This window comes from Spermophilus citellus, assembly GCF_964194105.1.
Source record: "Spermophilus citellus genome assembly, chromosome: 6".
Lineage (NCBI taxonomy): Eukaryota > Metazoa > Chordata > Mammalia > Rodentia > Sciuridae > Spermophilus > Spermophilus citellus.
In genome coordinates this window covers 151,585,527-151,603,842 of record NC_138187.1, presented here as the reverse complement: position 1 = coordinate 151,603,842, position 18,316 = coordinate 151,585,527, and the positions used below count along the sequence as shown (strand labels likewise).

The window sequence follows — 18,316 nt, the reverse complement described above, 5'->3', positions numbered from 1 at the left end:
CATGTACTTAGGGTAATGATGTCCATTTCATTTCACCATCTTTTCTACCCCCATGCCCCTCTCTTCCCTTCCCACCCCTTTTCCCTATCTAGAGTTCATTTAATCCTTCCATTCTCCCCCTCCCAACCCCACTATGAATCAGCCTCCTTATGTCAGAGAAAACATTTGGCATTTGGTTTTTTGAGATTGGTTAACTTCACTTAGCATTATATTCTCCAACTCCATCCATTTACCTGCAAATGCCATGATTTTATTCTCTTTTATTGCTGAGTAATATTCCATTGTGCATATATGCCACATTTTCTTTGTCCATTCATCTGTTGAAGGGCATCTAGGTTGGTTCCACAGTTTAGCTATTGTGAATTGTGCTGCTATGAACATTGATGTGGCTGTGTCCCTGTAGTATGCTGTTTTTAAGTCCTTTGGGTATAGACCAAGGATAGGGATAGCTGGCCAAATGGTGGTTCCATTCCCAATTTTCCAAGGAATCTCCATATTGCTTTCCAGATTGGCTGCACCAATTTGCAGCAATATATGAGTGTACCTTTTCCCCACATTCTCGCCAACACTTATCGTTGTTTGTATTCTTGATAGCTGCCATTCTGACTGGAGTGAGATGAAATCTTAGAGTAGTTTTGATATGCATTTCTCTAATTGCTAGAGATATTGAACATTTTTTTTCATATATTTGTTGATTGATTGTATACCTCTTCTGAGAAGTGTCTGTTCAGGTCCTTGGCTCATTTATTAACTGGGTTATTTGGTTTTTTTGGTGTTAAGGTTTTTGAGTGCTTTATATATTCTAGAGATTAATGCTCTATCTGATGTGCTTGTGGTAAATATATGCTCTCATTCTGCAGGCTCTCTATTCATCTCACTGTTTTTTTTTTTTTTTCCTGAGAAGAAGCTTTTTAGTTTGAGTCCATCCCATTTATTGATTCTTTATTTTAATTCTTGCACTACAGGAGTCTTATTAAGGAAAAAAAAAACCCTACAAGACAAAAATAAAAAACCACAAGTCAAAAAGAAAGAGGGCAGCAAATGAAACACTAAAGCCACTTGTATTTAAAGAGCAGTGAAAGAAGGAATCAGTAAAGGAAATTTTGAAATAATGGATCAAAAACTGCTGATCAGTCATGCTCTGTCTCACAGAAATGACTGCTCCAATGGGGAATTGCTTTAAATCCATGATGTGAAAACAGAGTTCCCTTGGGAAAAAATTACCTTCCTTCAAAATTCCTCCCCTCCTCTTCGACCTGTTGTCAATTGGACCAGGTTGAAGAAGGGCAGATGAAAATTCAAGTTAACCCCCAAGGAAACAGCGCTAACCAATTTGTCAGCCATGCTCTTCACACATGCCTAGAGGCTCTGCAGCCTGAGATGCCCTCCCCTTCCCTAATTAGAGCAGAACCTAGGGTCATCATCCTTTCTCCATAAGCCATGCTCCTCTTGTCTTCCAGGAACTTGACAGAAGTCCTCCTAAATTCACAATACCTGGAGCTCTTCAGGGAGTTCCTCAGAGAACATAACGCCGAAAGCCCACTACTATTCCTGATAGCTGTACAGAGGATGAATTCGAAAGCCAATGAGAAGACTTACATGTCTTCATTGGAAAACATAATCCAGACTTTCTTCCACGGCAAAATCCCTCCTGGTATGCATCTTTTTCTCCAGAGTCCTGTTTCCTTCTCCCTTTAATGTCCAGAGAAATAGCCTGTCTCACCTAACCGGGAGAGCCCCACAGAGCAGTGGCCACAGGGGGACAGAATTGAGACAAAGACCAAGACAGACAGGGAAAGCAGAGAAGAATTAATAAATCCAAAGCTGTAAAACTATAAGTGTAAAATACTTTCACATACATCCTCTCTTAAGCAGACTTTCCTTTAACCCCTCTGAGGTAGGGATAATCTGCATTTTCTACATGAAGATGAAAAGTTAACCAGTTTGAAAACCCAGTTTAGGTAGAACTTGAGTTCAGAATCAAGTCATCTGATCATCAAGTCAACTAGGCTGGAGTTAGATGCAAAGGCAAGGCAAGCTGTGTATGCCACACTGGAGTGTTACCCTCTGGGGCCACCTTGACCCCCCCATGGGAATTGAGAAGTTGTTCCAGTTGTACCAGGGAGAACTGTGTGGCTGTCGTGTTTTCTTACCTAAGGCAGGAGGGTAAACCTGGCCCATGTAAATTCACCTTGGCCAGAAGCAAAGGCTGCAAGTAAAATATTGACTCGGGGGGTGAGCACATTCCTATCCTGGAGGTGGTCAAATCTATAGAAAAATCATGAAGGCAGAGCTTCCTGTTTAAGCACAGATGAACAGAAGTGGGTCTAGGGGAGATTTTGTTTTCAGGTAACCAAGAAGAGGGCATAAACAGAAAAATAGAAAAAGAGGTAAAAGTCTTTATTTGTAAGAAATACTTATTTGTGGAGCCTCAGAATATTGAATTCTATACATGGATTTGAATGAACCAGAAGAGAAAGAGGAGTACGCAGATCCTGTCCTTGATCCATCTTAGAGCCTCATTAACCAGCACCACAGTCTCCCACCCCTGGAGCACCAATTGACATTCCCTACCTATTGGTAATCCTGGATTCCCCATCTGCCCTGCCAGACTTTAGTCCTTCACTTGTATGTGCTCTCCTTAAATTGAAAACTTCCCACCAGCTGCAGAAATGAATCCTTTAAAATTTTATTTTCCAAAAATATGGGGAAAAAAATTTTATATAAAAAAATTCATTTTCCCTTAAGCGCACTCATCTTTGAATAAGAATGGAACTAAAGCAGGACTGCTATTTTACCCACAAATACACTTGCACATACCATTCCAAATATGCTTTAAAGATGTTCAAATTGTAGAAGGCTCAGAGTTAAACCAGATTGATCGGGGACTGTGAGTCCCTAAGGTGAAAACACACCTTACCTCAGACCTGGGAGATGAGGATGACAGCCATTTTTTTTTCTTTCTTTCATTTTTTAGAAGAAATGCTGCAGTGCGATGCCCCTCTCATCAAAGAAGTCACTGAAATGAGTCAAGTCAGTACAACCACATTGCTAATGGTCCAGAGCCACGTCATGAAATCTCTGGATGAAAAGTGGTGAGTATGAAGGCAAAGATTCATGGGCTTTCCAAAGCCATATTAATCAAGGGTCTCACAATCCCTTCTCACAGCTCATTGCTCCAGACCCCCAAGCAAACAAAGAAAAGCCAAGCTTATCTTGAACCCTCTGTCTACCTGCGCTTGCGCGCACACACACACACACACACACACACACACACACACACACCGTTTCTGCTCTGTTGCCTTAAAGAGGAACAATGTTGATCAGTAAAGGTAGACTAATACTCATAAAGGATTGAAATGCTGGCGAGATGGGTTTTTTTGAGTGATTCACCGTCCATCTCCCACTGCAGCTCCCTCCAAAAGCTGAGCTAGGTTTGCCTCAATTGTTTATTTTTCATGTACCAGGTTTTGCCTTTTTGGATATTCTTGGTCTCCCTTCTGGCAGGTTTAAGGATTACCAAGATATATTCCCGTTTCCTCCTCCTTCTCCGGAGGTGGAGCCTGAAGCACCAGCTCTGCCTAAGAAGCCCTCAAAGATAACAGTGTACCTGCTGGAATCCCAGGTCAGTGAGAAGAGAGTGAAAAGCAAACACTGGACACAAGAAAGCCACTGTCTAGGCATCATCAGCTGCACATGATTACCACCACTCACCCACTTATCACCAAAAGAATGACCCCTGGGGCTAGGTTCTTAAAGGCCCACTTTATAAAGGAGGAATCTGAGGCTCAGAGAAATGGTTACACTGGAAACCTAAGTCCCTCCCTTCTCCACCTATGATTAAGACCAGCTGATTGATGCACCCAGGAGCTGGGCACACAGGATCAAACGGTCAGTTTTTCACTGTGAAGGCTGTTTTAGAGGAACTGAAGCCAAGAGGTTTTATAATCTTCTCTGAACCCCAATTAGACCAACTTCCACATTTAGTCACTGGCATAACAGGACAACTTAAGCCTCCACTTAACAGGGTGAGCCCCAAACTGTATAACAAGGGGTGGGCCTGAAACAGGTGATCAATAGATGAGCAACTTCCAGAGACACATGCCAAGGGCTGAGTGCAGTGCATGCCCATTTCCTTCTCTCACACATGTTGTCTAGCTTATTTATCTCTCACAGCAGGAAGGAAAAAAGGAAGAAGAGACTAGATAGAGTGCTACTTAGAAAAATCTCTTCATACAGTTTGAGAAAAGACACAGAACCCTTCAATAATTACTTGCTCAATGTGTTTCACCGTTGGTTAGAACCATAAAGATTTGAGCCCAACTGTATAATGCCAAAGATCACGCTAAGGTATCTCTGGAAATAGTACCAAAGCCCATTGATCCACAACTCCACAGGTGAAAAAGTGTTGATCTCTCCTTTCTCCTTTGTATTTTCTCTATATCTGGATTGCCTTTATGTCAGGGCGTTGTGAATAATCACATATGATGTTTAAAAGAATTCTGTACTCAGAACCAGGACACTTATTTTCATTTCAGATCTTCCAGTTGCTTAGTTAAGATTAGAGGAAACCAGCATGTTCTAAGCCCTGTGTTAGGATTTACCTTTATAACCACCAAGCTTCATCACTATACTACTACTTCATCACGTCATCACTACACTGAAGGCTATTGTTTCTGTCTTACATATGGAGACGTTTGGGTACAGGTCAAGGGAATCGAACTAAATTACATAATTAGGGAGAAGCGAGGCTCCAGACTCAATGCTTCTAATGCCAAAACCAGTGTTTTTCAGACCTCACTATGACTGTCTAAAACCAGGCTTACGCTGAGGTCCCCTCTAGGTAGAATGAGACAATTGAGCTAGTTGTTAATCAGCAAGATTCTTTATGGCTATAAATATCCATTTACCTAGGAGTTAATGAACTAGATAATGATCACTAGGTACCTATTAAAAAGAGATGAAGATTCACTCCCCATATGGGCCATCAGAGAGAGGGAGGGAGAAGAGAGGAAGAAACATAAAATTTATGGGTACAGTTTTATGGGTGTGATGGGTAGATACTAGTGGGTGCATACAATTTTAGTTTTCACTTTTAAATGTTTGGCAATGGTTTTGCTCATTTCCTTGTTCCTTCAACATTTCAAAATCTGCCTGAACCATCATTCCTTTCTTGTAAGCTGCCCTTACCTATGTCCCGTGTTTGTTCCTGTTTGAGCATTCATGCTCCCTCTCCAGTGGCACCTCGAGTCATTGTTGAAAGACTGGTAGAAAGAGAATGGGCAATGGCCCCAGCTATACCTGGTGGAAACTGGACTCTTCCACCCACCAGCTGCTTGATTTGAGACAGGTTAAACAAGCTTTTTGACTTGAGTTTCCTTACATGTAAGTTAGAGCTAAAAATTATTCCTAAGAAATGTTGGATTAGATATAATGAATGTTGAGTTTCTGGCACACAGTAGACTCTCAGTGAACAGCTATGCTAATGAATGCAATATCCTCTCTTTCTTTTCCCAGAAAAAAGGGTGGCTGAAAATGACCAGCTTTATCAAGAGCTTTTGCAAGTACCGCAAATTTATTTCAAATCCCAGTAAGCGCCAGGAATTTATAGACTATCTTCACTTGGAAATGTGCAATAGCAAAGACAGTAAGTCACTTCTCTGTTTACCCCCTGGACGTATTTCAGCCACTAGCATTAGCCCTGATAAGAAGCACAGAGCTCATTGCTTTGTGTCACGACTGTGTCAGCCTGGAGTCTAGCAAGAGCCCCAGGTCCTGAGTGCTGAGACTCACCCAGGCCTCCTTGGACAGCAGCCTCTGCTCAGGGAGCCAGTGAATATGAAGGATGGCTAACAAGGTTTCAAAGTTTATAAGACGATTTCCTGGTGCTGTTTAATTTGATCTTTCAAAAATCTTTTTTAAATTTATCTGCTTGTAAAATTAACATAATATTAATAAAGAAGTAATTAAAAAATTACAGGAATATATAGTGTAGAATTGAAAATCCTTCAAGAGATAACATTGTTAAAGCTTCGCAAATCTACCTCCTGATTATTTTTTATGTATCTCTTAATATATTTTTTTCCAACAAAATGCCATGTGCTCTCTATTTTATAACTTGCTTGTTTTGCTTAACATCATATCTTAGATGTTATTTGATGTCAGTATACATCTCTCTGCCTTGTTTTCAACTGCCATAAAGTGTCCCTTGTATGAATTTATCCAACTGCTTCATTCATCCATTCTTTCATACTTTTTGAGACTTTACTCTGGTACATACTCCAGGTGCTGGGGACACATGGGTGAACATGCACCAAGGGAATCTGCTCTTGAGGCACCTGTAGTTTTCAAATAGAAAAAATGAGCCAGAGATGTTGGAGCTGGATTGCCTGGGTTTAAATCTACCATTTTCTATTGCAAAGACTTGGGAAAGTAACTTTGTGCCTCAGTTTCTCAATACATGGGAGGGATAGAATCCATAGGATAGAAAAATTATTCCTATCCTATACGGTTGTTGTGACAATGAAGCGAGGTAATACATTTAAAGCATCTTAGAACTATTGGCAATAGCATTGTGCTCTAAAAGGGTTAACCAGAATATTGCTATTATTACATAATTTTGATGAGTGATCCCAGTGATAGTTACAGGGAGACCCTGATGAAGAGTGGGGGAGTGCTCAGGGAACACTTCTCCCAGAAAACAGCAGAAAGCTGAGTTTTCAGGAATGATCAAGCTAGACAGGTTGGGTAGGAGGGAACAATGGAAGCAATGGTTGCTAGGTATGCAAAGGGTGGCAAATCAGGAACTGCCATCAGACCAGCTGAACCAGATCAATGCAATGGGGAAAGTCCCAGAGATGAGACTCAAGAGTTTCAACAGTGACAAATTATATTTTTCTTAAGGACTTTTGAGTTGTTATAACATGCACCTAAAATTACCAAAGAGCAGAGAGAGAGAGAGAGAGAGAGAGAGAGAGAGAGAGAATTTTTCTGAAATAAATTCCTTAAAATGTTAGTACTGGGTACAGGGTTAAACAGTTAAATTTTGGCCCTCCAAAACCACTAATGTATACTCTCATCAACAGCATCATCTAGTGTCTTGATTCCTCAAATTCTCACCAGTACGGAATATTAAATTTTTTTGAAAACTGCCAACTTGTAAATGAAAAATAATGTACCATTTTTATTTATATTTCTTTAGTAGTTAAGCCTTTTTATTTATTAACCATTCGAATTCTTTTTTTGGACTTTTTTGTATTTGTTCTTTGTCTTTTTTTTCCTATAGAAATTTTAATATTATTTTTTTAATTTGCAAAAACTTTTGTGTGCATCTTTCACTAACTGCTTTACGACCAAATGTTTAGGACTCAAGGGGCTGGGGATATAGCTCAGTTGGTAGAGTGCTTGCCTGCCATGCACAAGGCCCTGGATTCAATCCCCAGCACCACCAAAAGAAAAAATTAGGATTCAGGAATAAATCTAACTCTTCTGTTTCCTCTTTTAAATGAAAATCAGCTCAAGGCCTCATGCCCACCTCCCAGGGTTGTCTGATGGCCTAGGAAAAAGAGCGCCTATTCCGCTCCCCGGGAGGCCTACCTGGCCCCACTTCCCCTCAGACGCAGGGCTGAGCCTGGTGGTACTCAATCTGCCGCTGGTTCACATCTTTTAATTTCAAGTACAGATACATACAAGTGACAGTAGAAACAACTGAATATCTCCTGTTCAATCCAAGAAATAGAAAAATGGGTAAATCAGATAACACTCTGTGCTTGCCTTCACTCACCACAGACGGAACCTCTTTCTTGAACAGAAGTATTTGATTATTGTCTTTTAAAATGTATGTGTTTCCATACCCTCCCTGTATTGACTAAAACAAGTCTCTGATTCCCTTTGGAACCTCCACTCCATTCCTGTTACTGATTGTCTTGGGTCATTCTGTGCTTTTTGTTTTGCCCGAGAAAACAGAAGCAACCAGAAGAGAACTTCCGGAGCTTTCTTCCACCACATTGCTTGCTCAGCAACCCCCGCACTCATTGCTCTTGTCACCGGGAGGAAGTGCCTTGCTTCCTCTTCAGTGAGCCCACTCACGTCTTCCCAAGGCCACTAATTGAGCCAGTTTTGTTTGTTCTCTTGCATAAGTTTAGGGGTTTTTGGTTTGTTTTTTGGTTTTGCTTTGCTTTGTTGTTGTTTCTGAATTACTCAGCACCAAATATGGCATAGTACCTCTCAACTAAAAATTAATAATAATTTCTCCCTGGTCTATATTCCACTCCACCTATCTAGCATATTTGTCTGTTTCCCTTTTGAACAAAAACTCTCAAGAATCATGCATTTGGGCTGCACTTATTTTTTTCTTTTCTTCCCATTCATTTTTAGACTACTTTCAAAAGTCACTTTTTAAAATTACAATTTGCATATAGCAAAATTTACCAGTTGTGAATGGGGATGAGCTTTGGCGAATGCAGCTACTCCTGCCATCATGTTATTGAATATTTCCATCACCACAAAAAATTGCCTCATGTCCCCTTTTTGTCAGCATCCTCCCCCGTCTACTACCACAGTCTAGTCTGGCAACCATCGATCTGCTTTCTCTCACTATGTTTAGTCTTTTCTAGAATATGCTATAAATGGAATGAGGCTAGCTTCTTTCATATAGCATAAGGCTTTTGAGATACATCTGTGCTACTGTGTGTCTCAGTAGTCCATTCCTTTTTATTTCTGAGTAGTATTCCATTGTACCGCACCATAACTTGTTTATCCGTTCACTAATGGATAGACATTTGGCTTGTGTCCACTTTTGGGTTGCTATGAATAAAGCTGCTATAAATATTCAAGTTGAAGTCTTTGTGGATATGTCATTTCTCTTACGTGAATACCTAAGGGCAGAATTGCTGGGTCATGTGTTAACTATATGTTAACTTTATAAGAAAATTCCAGGCTGTTTAACAATTTGTCTTTCAGAATGATTGCCCTGACTATAATGTAAAGAATGTACCACAAGGAAGCAAAGTAGAAGAAGAACAGTCAGGGCTAGGACTAGGGTGAGGCCAGTGGCCATATAAGGCATAAAAGCTAAGGCTGTGACTCTCAGGGTCACACGAGGCCGACTCTACACTTGTACCACATTAAGTGAAGCTGTGTCCTTCTGTTCTGTGTTCTGGGCACCTCAGTCTCCTTACCTAGTCTGGACCCTAAGAAAACTCAGTTAAGTGGTTTTTCACAATAACTGAAAGATAACGAAACGATGATGGCTAGAAAAATGCAGTTGCAACAAAGACAAATTGTGGGTACATTTGAAATATGTTTAGAAAGCAACAGAGTAAATTGAGTATTGGATGTGGAAAGAGGAGGCAGTCAACTATGACTCCCATGTAACAGCAAGTTGGAACTGCTGATCGGTGGGTGAGAGATAATTATTAAATATTCGTGAATTTTTGAGCCAATTGATATGCCATCAGTAGCTTGAAATTAATTACAGGGGTAATATTTGCTATAGAAATCAGCAGATAACACAAATCAGTTCTCCCTTCTACCACCAGAGCCAGTTTACAAATATAACACAGCTTTTATGTTTCCTGGGTGGAATTAGTGCCTTCTTTTCCTCCTACCCCTGACCCTCACTCAGTTCCCACTGTTATCCAGACTTTCTTTTTCTTTAAAGTCAAGTCTAATAAAGAGAGATTATAAAATAGTAAATCAGGGAACAGATGTCTTAACCAGTGCAGCAGTAACCCCTGGACCCAGCACATTACCTGGGACAGAACAAGTGCTGGGTGTTGCAGTCACCCTCCTGTCCTACATATTCCAAAAGGAATCCTTGTATCACACCCCCATCAGTCACTCCTGAAGGACCTCAGAATAAATTATTTACAGAAAGAAGCGTGAACTATAGAGATGGAATAGACAATTTTCTTAATTCCAGCCGGGTAACTAACCAGGATCTGCTTGTCAGATCCAGCCTCAAACTGTTCTCTTCTCAGACATGAATCCTTGTGCATGGATCTCTTTGGATTTATTCTAGTCTAGAAACTTTCTGAAAGAAACCAAATCTTCTAGAAGCTTCTATGCACCCCTCTACCCTCTCTACCCTCGGTTTCTTTAGTAAACCTTTATGTTTTGTCTTTTCCTTTGTGTTGTTTTCCCCCATTTACTCCAAACTGCTTCCTTGATAAACAGAAAGTCAAGTTGGCTTGTTCAGTTTTCACAGTCTCCGCAGAAACCTTCGGATTTAGCATAACTACACTATGATTATCTCTCTCTCCGACAAGTACCATGAAAATATCCTTTGGTGCTCAACTGAGTTTTTGTTTTTTTTGTATGTGCCTTGTCACACAATCTGAGCAGATGGATTTTTCAGCAGCCCTTCAAGTCTAAGGGGCTGTTTGCCTAATGGTAGAGAATGACTATTTCAATAGGCTCAGAGGGTGGGTCCATGTCTCCTTTCTTCATTATAGTTACGCCCAGGCTGAAAGCTTCAGACTCAAGAGTGACTTCATCACACCAGATTATTATGACTTCCTCTCTCCCCCAGATTTCCCCGGGTCACCCAGTTTTTCAGTACGTCCAATCCCATTGTCCACCAACATCCGGAGTGCAGACCCAGAGAACGGAGAGATGACTCTTCTAAAGCGCCGCATATATGGTCACAGGGTCATCATTGTCAACTTTGCAATTAATGATTTATATTTCTTATCTGAAATTGAGAGGTAAGTTCCCTATCTCTCCTTTCTTTCCCTCCTCTCCTGACTTTCCATTCTTAAAACCTCCCAGCATAGATTGGCTTGGTGTAAGAAGTATAGTGATTCAGCCCCACCAAGCAGTAAAAAAAAAAAAAATCTCCTCTAAAATCTCCTAAAAATAAATGCAATTGAAAGAGCACTTAGCATATCATCTGGCATGTGATCTGTGCTCATTTAATACTTGTCAATGAATGAATTATGATTAAATGAAGTCACAACCTGGCCCAGAGCTGGCCCTGCCTTTTTCAAGCCAGAAATAAGTCTGGTGCCCTACACTCACCGTTCTCATCTTCTCCTTATGATTTCTTGCATCATGTCTCTTCTTCAGATTCAATGATTTGGTGAGTTCAGCTCACATGCTGCAGGTCAACAGGACATACACTGAGAATGACCTACTGCTGCTGCGGGCCAAAATCAACATTATCCTAAGGCTTTTCCTGAATTCTGACATCCCTCCAAAGCTGAGGGTAAGGAGGACTCCCACTCTGCTTTGGCGTTCACCAAGAAGTAATTCTCCCATAAAAACCCTGAAAGCTAATTGCCAGGCATGTCCTGAGTCTTGGACCAACTCAATGTCCTACATAGCAGCAAGCCCACAGAAAGCTCTGCCTTCTGGAATGGGGTGGTCTTGAGGGTCCCGGGGGCTAGGAGAGATGGCCCGCCTTTCCTGGAAGCTCTGCAGGTAACAGGCTCGCACTCTGTGGATAGGTGAATATCTCAGAGTCCCAGAAGGAGGCTATCCTTGCTGCAGTTTCAGAGGGCCACCTAGATCGGACCACCTTCCACGGGGCTGTCATGTCCATCTTCCCCGTCATTATGTACTTCTGGAAAAGGTAACCATCTCCCTTTACCCAGCACTGCCAAGCCAGGAAAACACATTTAGCTTTCTGGACAGACTGCTGTCTTCCTCGGGGGCTCTCGTTCCTAATTTCCATTTTCGTGGGGAATATGATGGTGGTTCTTATCCTACTTGATGCACTCTGTCCCTCACACTGAATGCTGAATCAGAGGATGGAGGAGGAGTGAGACAGGGAGGCAGAACACGGGGCTCCTCGGCTCTCCTCTCCCTGGTTTGCCTGGAGTGACAGTGTGAGGTTTTCTTGGGCCTGGGTTTCTCACCTAAGGGTGAAGTGGATCTAAGCTCCTTGCGGAGAACTTGTGTCAAAGCTGACCAACACAGTTGCTTGTGCTTGGGAGCCTCATGGAAAGAGTCAGAGAAGCATTTTACTGCTGCATCCAAATTATTGCCACTGTGATAATTTACTAAATATTTCAATTTTCAAGAGGAAGTAGAAATTCAGAACTTTATGACACGTCTTCCAAGGTTAAAGTGGCAAATGTAGCAACTAATTCAAAATGAAAATGTGGTGAGGAGCCTGTGAAGGCCAAAATGTGAAAAGGAACAAAACATCCACAGACCAAAGGCAACCTGTGCCCACTGGTTCCTAACCTGCCCCGAGGAGTGGACTCCATTCTCCCAGTTCCCCTGTGTTCTGCCACAGTCCCACTTCATGTCTTCCACATAGTATGTGGCAGTGACCAGAGGACAACTGTGGTATTTCCCCAGACAAGGCTAATGGGGATCATGATTTGACTCTGTCTCCTCAGTTTCCTTTCTTTCCTTCCAAAATGTGACTTTAATGAAATAAAATTATAAATCTGCTTACCAACCTTTATTTTAAAATCCCTAAGATAATAAATTATTTAAAACAGGTTTACATAAATACAAAAATCTTAATTTGTAAGCAGTTAACCTTTTAAATATCAATTGCTATCTGATGGCACCTAATTTTAGTTCTCCTAACCAGGAATAAATAGAAAACTTATCCTGGGACCTTTTAAGGGAAACTTCTGAAAAATATCCTTCTCCTGGTCCAACTCAGTGCTCTGCTTCCCAGTCTGTCTTAAGAAAGATTACAGTTGCTTCAGGGGGGTTTTGATCCTTAATCCGCATGCTGTTGGTTCTTTACTTGATTTCCTATACACTTGCAAAGAGATTTATGTTGTGCAAATTGTGTTCATGTGTATTATCTCAAAGAATCCCTCAACAACACTATGAGGTGGGTGTGCAAAGCATAATTACCCCTGTTTTACAGATGAGGAAACTGAGGCACAGAGTAGTTAAGGGACTTGCCTAGGACCATTTGGTAAGTGGTAAAACCAGGATTAGAAACCAGTTCTCTTGGTCTCTTTCCAGCATAAGTAATGCACCTGTGGCATACTGGAAAGTCAGGGGAGGGACACTGTGCAGCAGGTGGGATGGGACAAAGCAACAGTGATAGAAGAGCTGCCCCTCAGGAAGTGGAGAGGACAGCAGCAGGCAAGACCACCAGAGCCAGGGAAGCATAGAGAATAAATAAAGTCTTAGCCAAGACAGAACAAGAGGTCCAACCCCAGGACTGGCAGAGGGTAGCGAGGAGCTAGGGGGCCAGGGAGGATACCATGGTGAGTGCTGGGGGGCCCGAGGGAGCAACAGTTCTCAGGTCACAGTGATTTAGGAGCCTGGGGAGCCACTGGCTATTCCAGAGAAAGGCCTGCTGAGAAGAAGGTAGGAGATCCAGGACCTCAGGAACGGGCGGAGGGAAACCCAGCGGACATTCCAGCTGCATCAGCTGGGGTTAAATAAAGCAAGCATCCCAAGAGTTATCCCTGCTCCAGGACCAGGCATAGCAGATTCTTCACCAACTCCATTCACTAGTGGCTCCAGAAGAAAGTCCCATTGTACTGCCCAGACCAGGCCCTGGCTGAAGCCAGTTCTGGACAAAAAAGAGACCTCAGAAGAAGGGCCTCTGGGAGCAACAGTGGAGACCACGATGCTCTCTGAGGACTGGTCCACTCCAGTTTCCCCTGGCCTCTTTATTCTAGCCCCTCCACAGGGGGTTTTCTCCCTGTGACTGAAGGCCCTTCTTCCCACAGGTTTTGTACTTGGAAGGCAGCCCGCTCTTACCTGCAACACATGGGAAAGGGGATGAAAGACAGAAAATGTGCTTCTAAACCTGCATACAGATACCCTCCTTCAAGTGGAGGTAAGCAACTGCAGCAACTGAGACTTGAGAAGAGAGAGCTAGGGCCCGAGGGCCAACTGTCAGACTCACAGGGCACAGGGGGGTGTTTGCTGGAACAGTAGATAGCTCCTTAACTTGGTCCTTGGAGAAATGGGAGGCCTCAAGGTAAAGTACATCTTATCTGCGGCTTCCAGCATTATCGAAAGGATACCTCCTCCATTACTGCTCCCCAGCACTGGCTCCCATGAGACTTCGGGGCCTGGCGCCATGGTCCACCTGGTGGCACCTGGAGGCAGTAACTTGCCTCACTGCTGTTTAAGAGGCTCCTTGCCCCAACTATCCATTAAACCCTACTACTTGAAAAGCATTTAATTTAAAGAGTTAAGTGAGAAAAAAAATTTAAAATTGGATTAATGGCATAGTTTTAATGTGATACATACATATGTGTGTATGTGTGTGTGTGTGTGTGTGTGTGTGTGTGTATAATTGTATAAAAGCATAGGAAAAAACCTTAGAAATAAAGATAAAAGTGTCAATTGAGTTATCTCTGGGAGGTGTGATTGTGAGGGATTAATATAGTTATTAATCTACATATATCATATAATCATGTATTATTAATATGCCTATTTAAAATTATATATAACATTTAATATTTATTATAATATATTACATTATTTAAAATATATTATTAATATGTTTATTTAAAATATAAATAAGCATATGTACTTCTACTTAAGCATAACTTAAGTATATATATATATATTTATTTAAGTATATATTTAAAAGATATTTATTATTTAAATAAATAAGTATATATCTATACCTTTTTATACATGTGTACTTATTTATATTAAATATATTATATACAATTTGTATATATATGTAATTGTGTGTACACACACACACACACACACACACACATTTTCTTGGCACAAAGCCATTAAACCCAGTCCCTTTCCTAATATGGAAATACAACTAAGATTAGTACTTTAGTGCAAGGGAATTTTAATGAAGGGAGGAGCATGGGACAGGTCAGTGTACTCTCAGTAGAAAGTTCTGGAAATCAGAGTCTGTGAATTTAAGGACAAGACCAGCATCAGAACAAAACCAGAGATAGGACAGGAATATTAAAAACAGCAACTCATGGCGCTATGGTGGAGCAGAACATTCTCTTGATTTGGCTGAAACCTGCCTTATTCTCACATCCATTTTCCCAGATACCCAGCCTTGTCCCCATGCCAGCTTTCATGTCATACATACCACCCGCTTCTTAACGTGCCAGCAAAGACCCTTGGGAACAGCTGGGGAAGCCACCCTGGGCCCACAGCAGGGCCTGACTCCTGCTCCTCTGATAGGAATCTCTGTAAGCACAGAAGTGACCCAGATGGGTGCCCACCTCATGAATCCAGCAAAGTCTTTATTCAGCAGTGAAGTCAGGCAGCGGAGGGCTTACTTTTTGGGTGGAAAATGGTACTGATTACGGGGGAGGTATGGGTCTATATAGGTTACGTGGGGGGGTGTCTCAATTCTCGAAGTCTGTGACAGGACATGGACAAAAGGTTGCAAATATTTGGAACTTGTTTCCTTCTGGGCACAGTTTTTAATTAAGCAGTATTTTTACAGGACAGGGATAGAGGGTTCCGGGTTCAGAGTCCAGTGCTCATCTGACCTCCAGGGGTCATTGTATTGCCATGGGAACAAGTTCAATGTGTAGTTTTACTGTCATATCACTGAGAAGTGATTTATGGAAAAGATCAAAGCTTTGGCTTCTCTCTCCCTCCCTCCTCCCAGGTCACACTCTGTGTTGGGGGTTTATCAGTTTCATTATCCTTCAATCTCACCCTAGGAAGGACATCACCTATCTCCCTAGCTGAAGCTGCATGATGACCATTAACTCAACAGCCTTGTGCCTTGCAAAATGTTAGGTCAGCAGCCAAAAATCAGGAACCTCTCCAGTACTTGGGGCAAAGTGTCCTTATGGACCAGAGGGCTTATTTAGGATGGGGGTAGGGAGATGTAGAAGGACTTAGGCAGCAAGGGCAAGATGGTGAGTGAGGAAGTTAGGGACAGGACCAGAACAAAGGAGCATGGAGAGAGTCTTCTAATGAGGTCAACATCCTGTTGACAAAAGTGCTCACAGGCTGGGCAGGCCTGTAATCCCAGCGACTCAGGAGGCTAAGGCAGGAGGATTTTGAGTTCAAAGCCAATGTCAGCAAAAGCAAGGTGCTAAGCACCTTCAAGGGGCTAAAGTGGGACCCTGTCTCTAAATAAAATAGGGCTGGGGATGTGGCTCAGTGGTTGAGAGCCCCTGAGTTCAATCCCCAGTACCAAGAAAAAAATAAGAGCTCACAGACACAAGCAGGGGACTCAAACAGACAGACATTTCTTGTACTCTAAGTGGGGATCCAATAGAAAAACTGAAACAGGTGTGTGGATGGATGGGCACCTATCAATACAGTGAGGAGAGCACAGACAGGGGAGGAGATAAGGGAAGGAAGAAATTCCAGAGACCATAAAAAGAACAAGCCAAAACTCCTCCACCAGATTCCCGGCTCTGGGGCCCCTTCTCTTTGGAGAAGTCTGTCTCTGTCACTTTTGCAATAAACCTGCTGCTTTCCTGTATCTCTGTGTCCTGTTCTTCAATTCTTTGCTGAATGGAGACAAAGAACCCAGCACTCTAGGCGGTAACAGGAGTGTGGATGGAGGACCAGGAAGGAAATAGAAAGGAGGAAAAAGGGAGAGAGAAGCAGATAGGCAGGGCAAGTAATCCATACCTGGGCAGAGAAGAAGACAGTGCTCTATAGTGGAAGCTGAAGAGTTCCCAGCCTCTGGCATATTTCCTGTAGCTGAGCTCCAGGGAAGTAAATCCCTAAATCTTCTCTGGTATTAAAAGGGAGGAGAGGGCAGTGGAATGCCCAGAATGAAGGGATCAGGGTCCAGGCCCAGAGAGCCCTCACATGCATGGGCTGAAGGACCTTGAGCATTCTTTCCACCCACTGCCAGACTTAAGATACAAAGGTCTGGACTTATCAACACCTGCAATGTGACAAATGTTAGAGGAGGGCTTTTTGCTTGCTTAGGAAGATTCATCTTCTTAGGTGTCGTAAGGTTTTTAACACACTGCTTTTCTCCTTCTCCAGGAGACCAGGGCGTCCTAAGATTCACCCTGCTCAGAGGTGTGGAGTGGTTTGGGCCTCAACAACGGGGGGATGCAAATTCAATCCAAAATTGTGAGTTGGAAATCCACTCTTCTCAACACTACTCAATTAGAGGTTGGTTAAGGCCAGCTTGGCCTGCCCACTTACTGACTAGGAGGAGACTGAGACCCCACAATAGGAAGTGACTTGCTCAAGGTCACACAGCTTGTGAGTGGCAGAGATGGGGTGAAAAGTAATTCTTCCTGGCCTACTTTGAGGGCTCCATACACAGCTATTATCTGAATAATTGTGTCGTCTTGATTCTTCTTTAGCCCCTTGAAGCAGCTGGCTTGAGCTTCTCTCTGTCTCTGCTAACTCTTCTGCCCCATTCAGGTGTGAAAGGCAAGCCTTAAGAGACCACCCACAGCTACTTCCCCTTCATACCGAGACCTCCTGCTGGCTTGGGCAGTGCCTCCATCCCATATGTCCTCTTATCAGATGATGCTCTTGCTATTGACTTCTCATCCCTGTAGCAAACCCCAGGGTCCTTGCCTTCTGTGTTGGGGTGGGGGGCATATTATATGTTTTTCCCCCAGCTTTATTGACAAGGAGTCAACCCCACTCTGAAGCAGTAAACCTACTTATTTTCCATATGGCCTCTCCCAATAAACCTTTCCTTCCTATACCAATTATCAGCTTTTAATCGGAGAAGAAGGTGGGGATACTGATTTTCTCCTTCTCATGGCGGTGAAATGCCAGCTGGAATGAGCTGCATTGTGTATGTTCTGTTGTAGCTGAATGGGGGAGGCCACTGTGGAACACTGCCATGATCCCTGAGTCCAAACAGCCCTAAGATCTGGTGAGTCTAGAGTTGATCTGGCTTAACCTCCTTATTTTATCTCCCTGGGTCTATGTAGCAGGGACAAAAAATAATACCGCATGCAAACCAGGTCTCTCAAACATCTCTGGAACTTTCCGAACACCTTCCCTGGAGGGTTTCCTGGAAGCTCTCCTGGATCCTCCTCCCCAAACTACAATTCCCTAAGTGGTAGAGTTTGAGACATGAGTTCTGATCAAGTTTTTCTTTGCCTTTGTCTAGCATCATCTGGAAACCTTACCCAACCGAGAGCTGTACCATCTTCCTTGCAGCTGGGTCCTTTCCTGGGGTAGGCATGAGCTGGAAATCCTCAGTTCTGAGGGGCTCTGTCCAAGAATACAATGGGAGAGACCTAGCTCCACTTTCTGACAGTTCAGCATGTAGAACCAGGCTGACCTTACTCTTTCTGGGGTGAGGGCACCTGGAGCAGGGGCAGCTAGGCAGGGATTTCTCTGTGAGGGATCCTTGCTCATCTTGAACTAGGACAGGCACTTTTAGGAATATGGAGTCCCTGCCACACTTTTCAACAGAACACACTATGGTTGGAGACAAGGAGTG

General features: G+C 42.7%; 1 protein-coding gene across 1 annotated transcript in view; it reads left to right on the top strand.

The window, feature by feature from the left end:
- The window catches only part of RGSL1 (regulator of G protein signaling like 1), a gene marked incomplete at its 5' end in the record, with an annotated part of 42,423 nt that extends 24,376 nt beyond the window's left edge, over positions 1-18,047 (top strand). Inside the window, 11 exons of the mRNA XM_081298238.1 lie at positions 1,461-1,654; positions 2,978-3,095; positions 3,508-3,625; positions 5,518-5,647; positions 10,532-10,706; positions 11,068-11,206; positions 11,448-11,572; positions 13,656-13,765; positions 16,885-16,974; positions 17,676-17,740; positions 17,981-18,047. Coding sequence (XP_081154364.1) covers positions 1,461-1,654; positions 2,978-3,095; positions 3,508-3,625; positions 5,518-5,647; positions 10,532-10,706; positions 11,068-11,206; positions 11,448-11,572; positions 13,656-13,765; positions 16,885-16,974; positions 17,676-17,734 — 1,258 coding nt within the window. The 3' untranslated portion in view covers positions 17,735-17,740; positions 17,981-18,047. The remainder of the gene's footprint in view (positions 1-1,460; positions 1,655-2,977; positions 3,096-3,507; positions 3,626-5,517; positions 5,648-10,531; positions 10,707-11,067; positions 11,207-11,447; positions 11,573-13,655; positions 13,766-16,884; positions 16,975-17,675; positions 17,741-17,980) is intronic.
- Between the last annotated feature and the right edge of the window lie 269 nt (positions 18,048-18,316).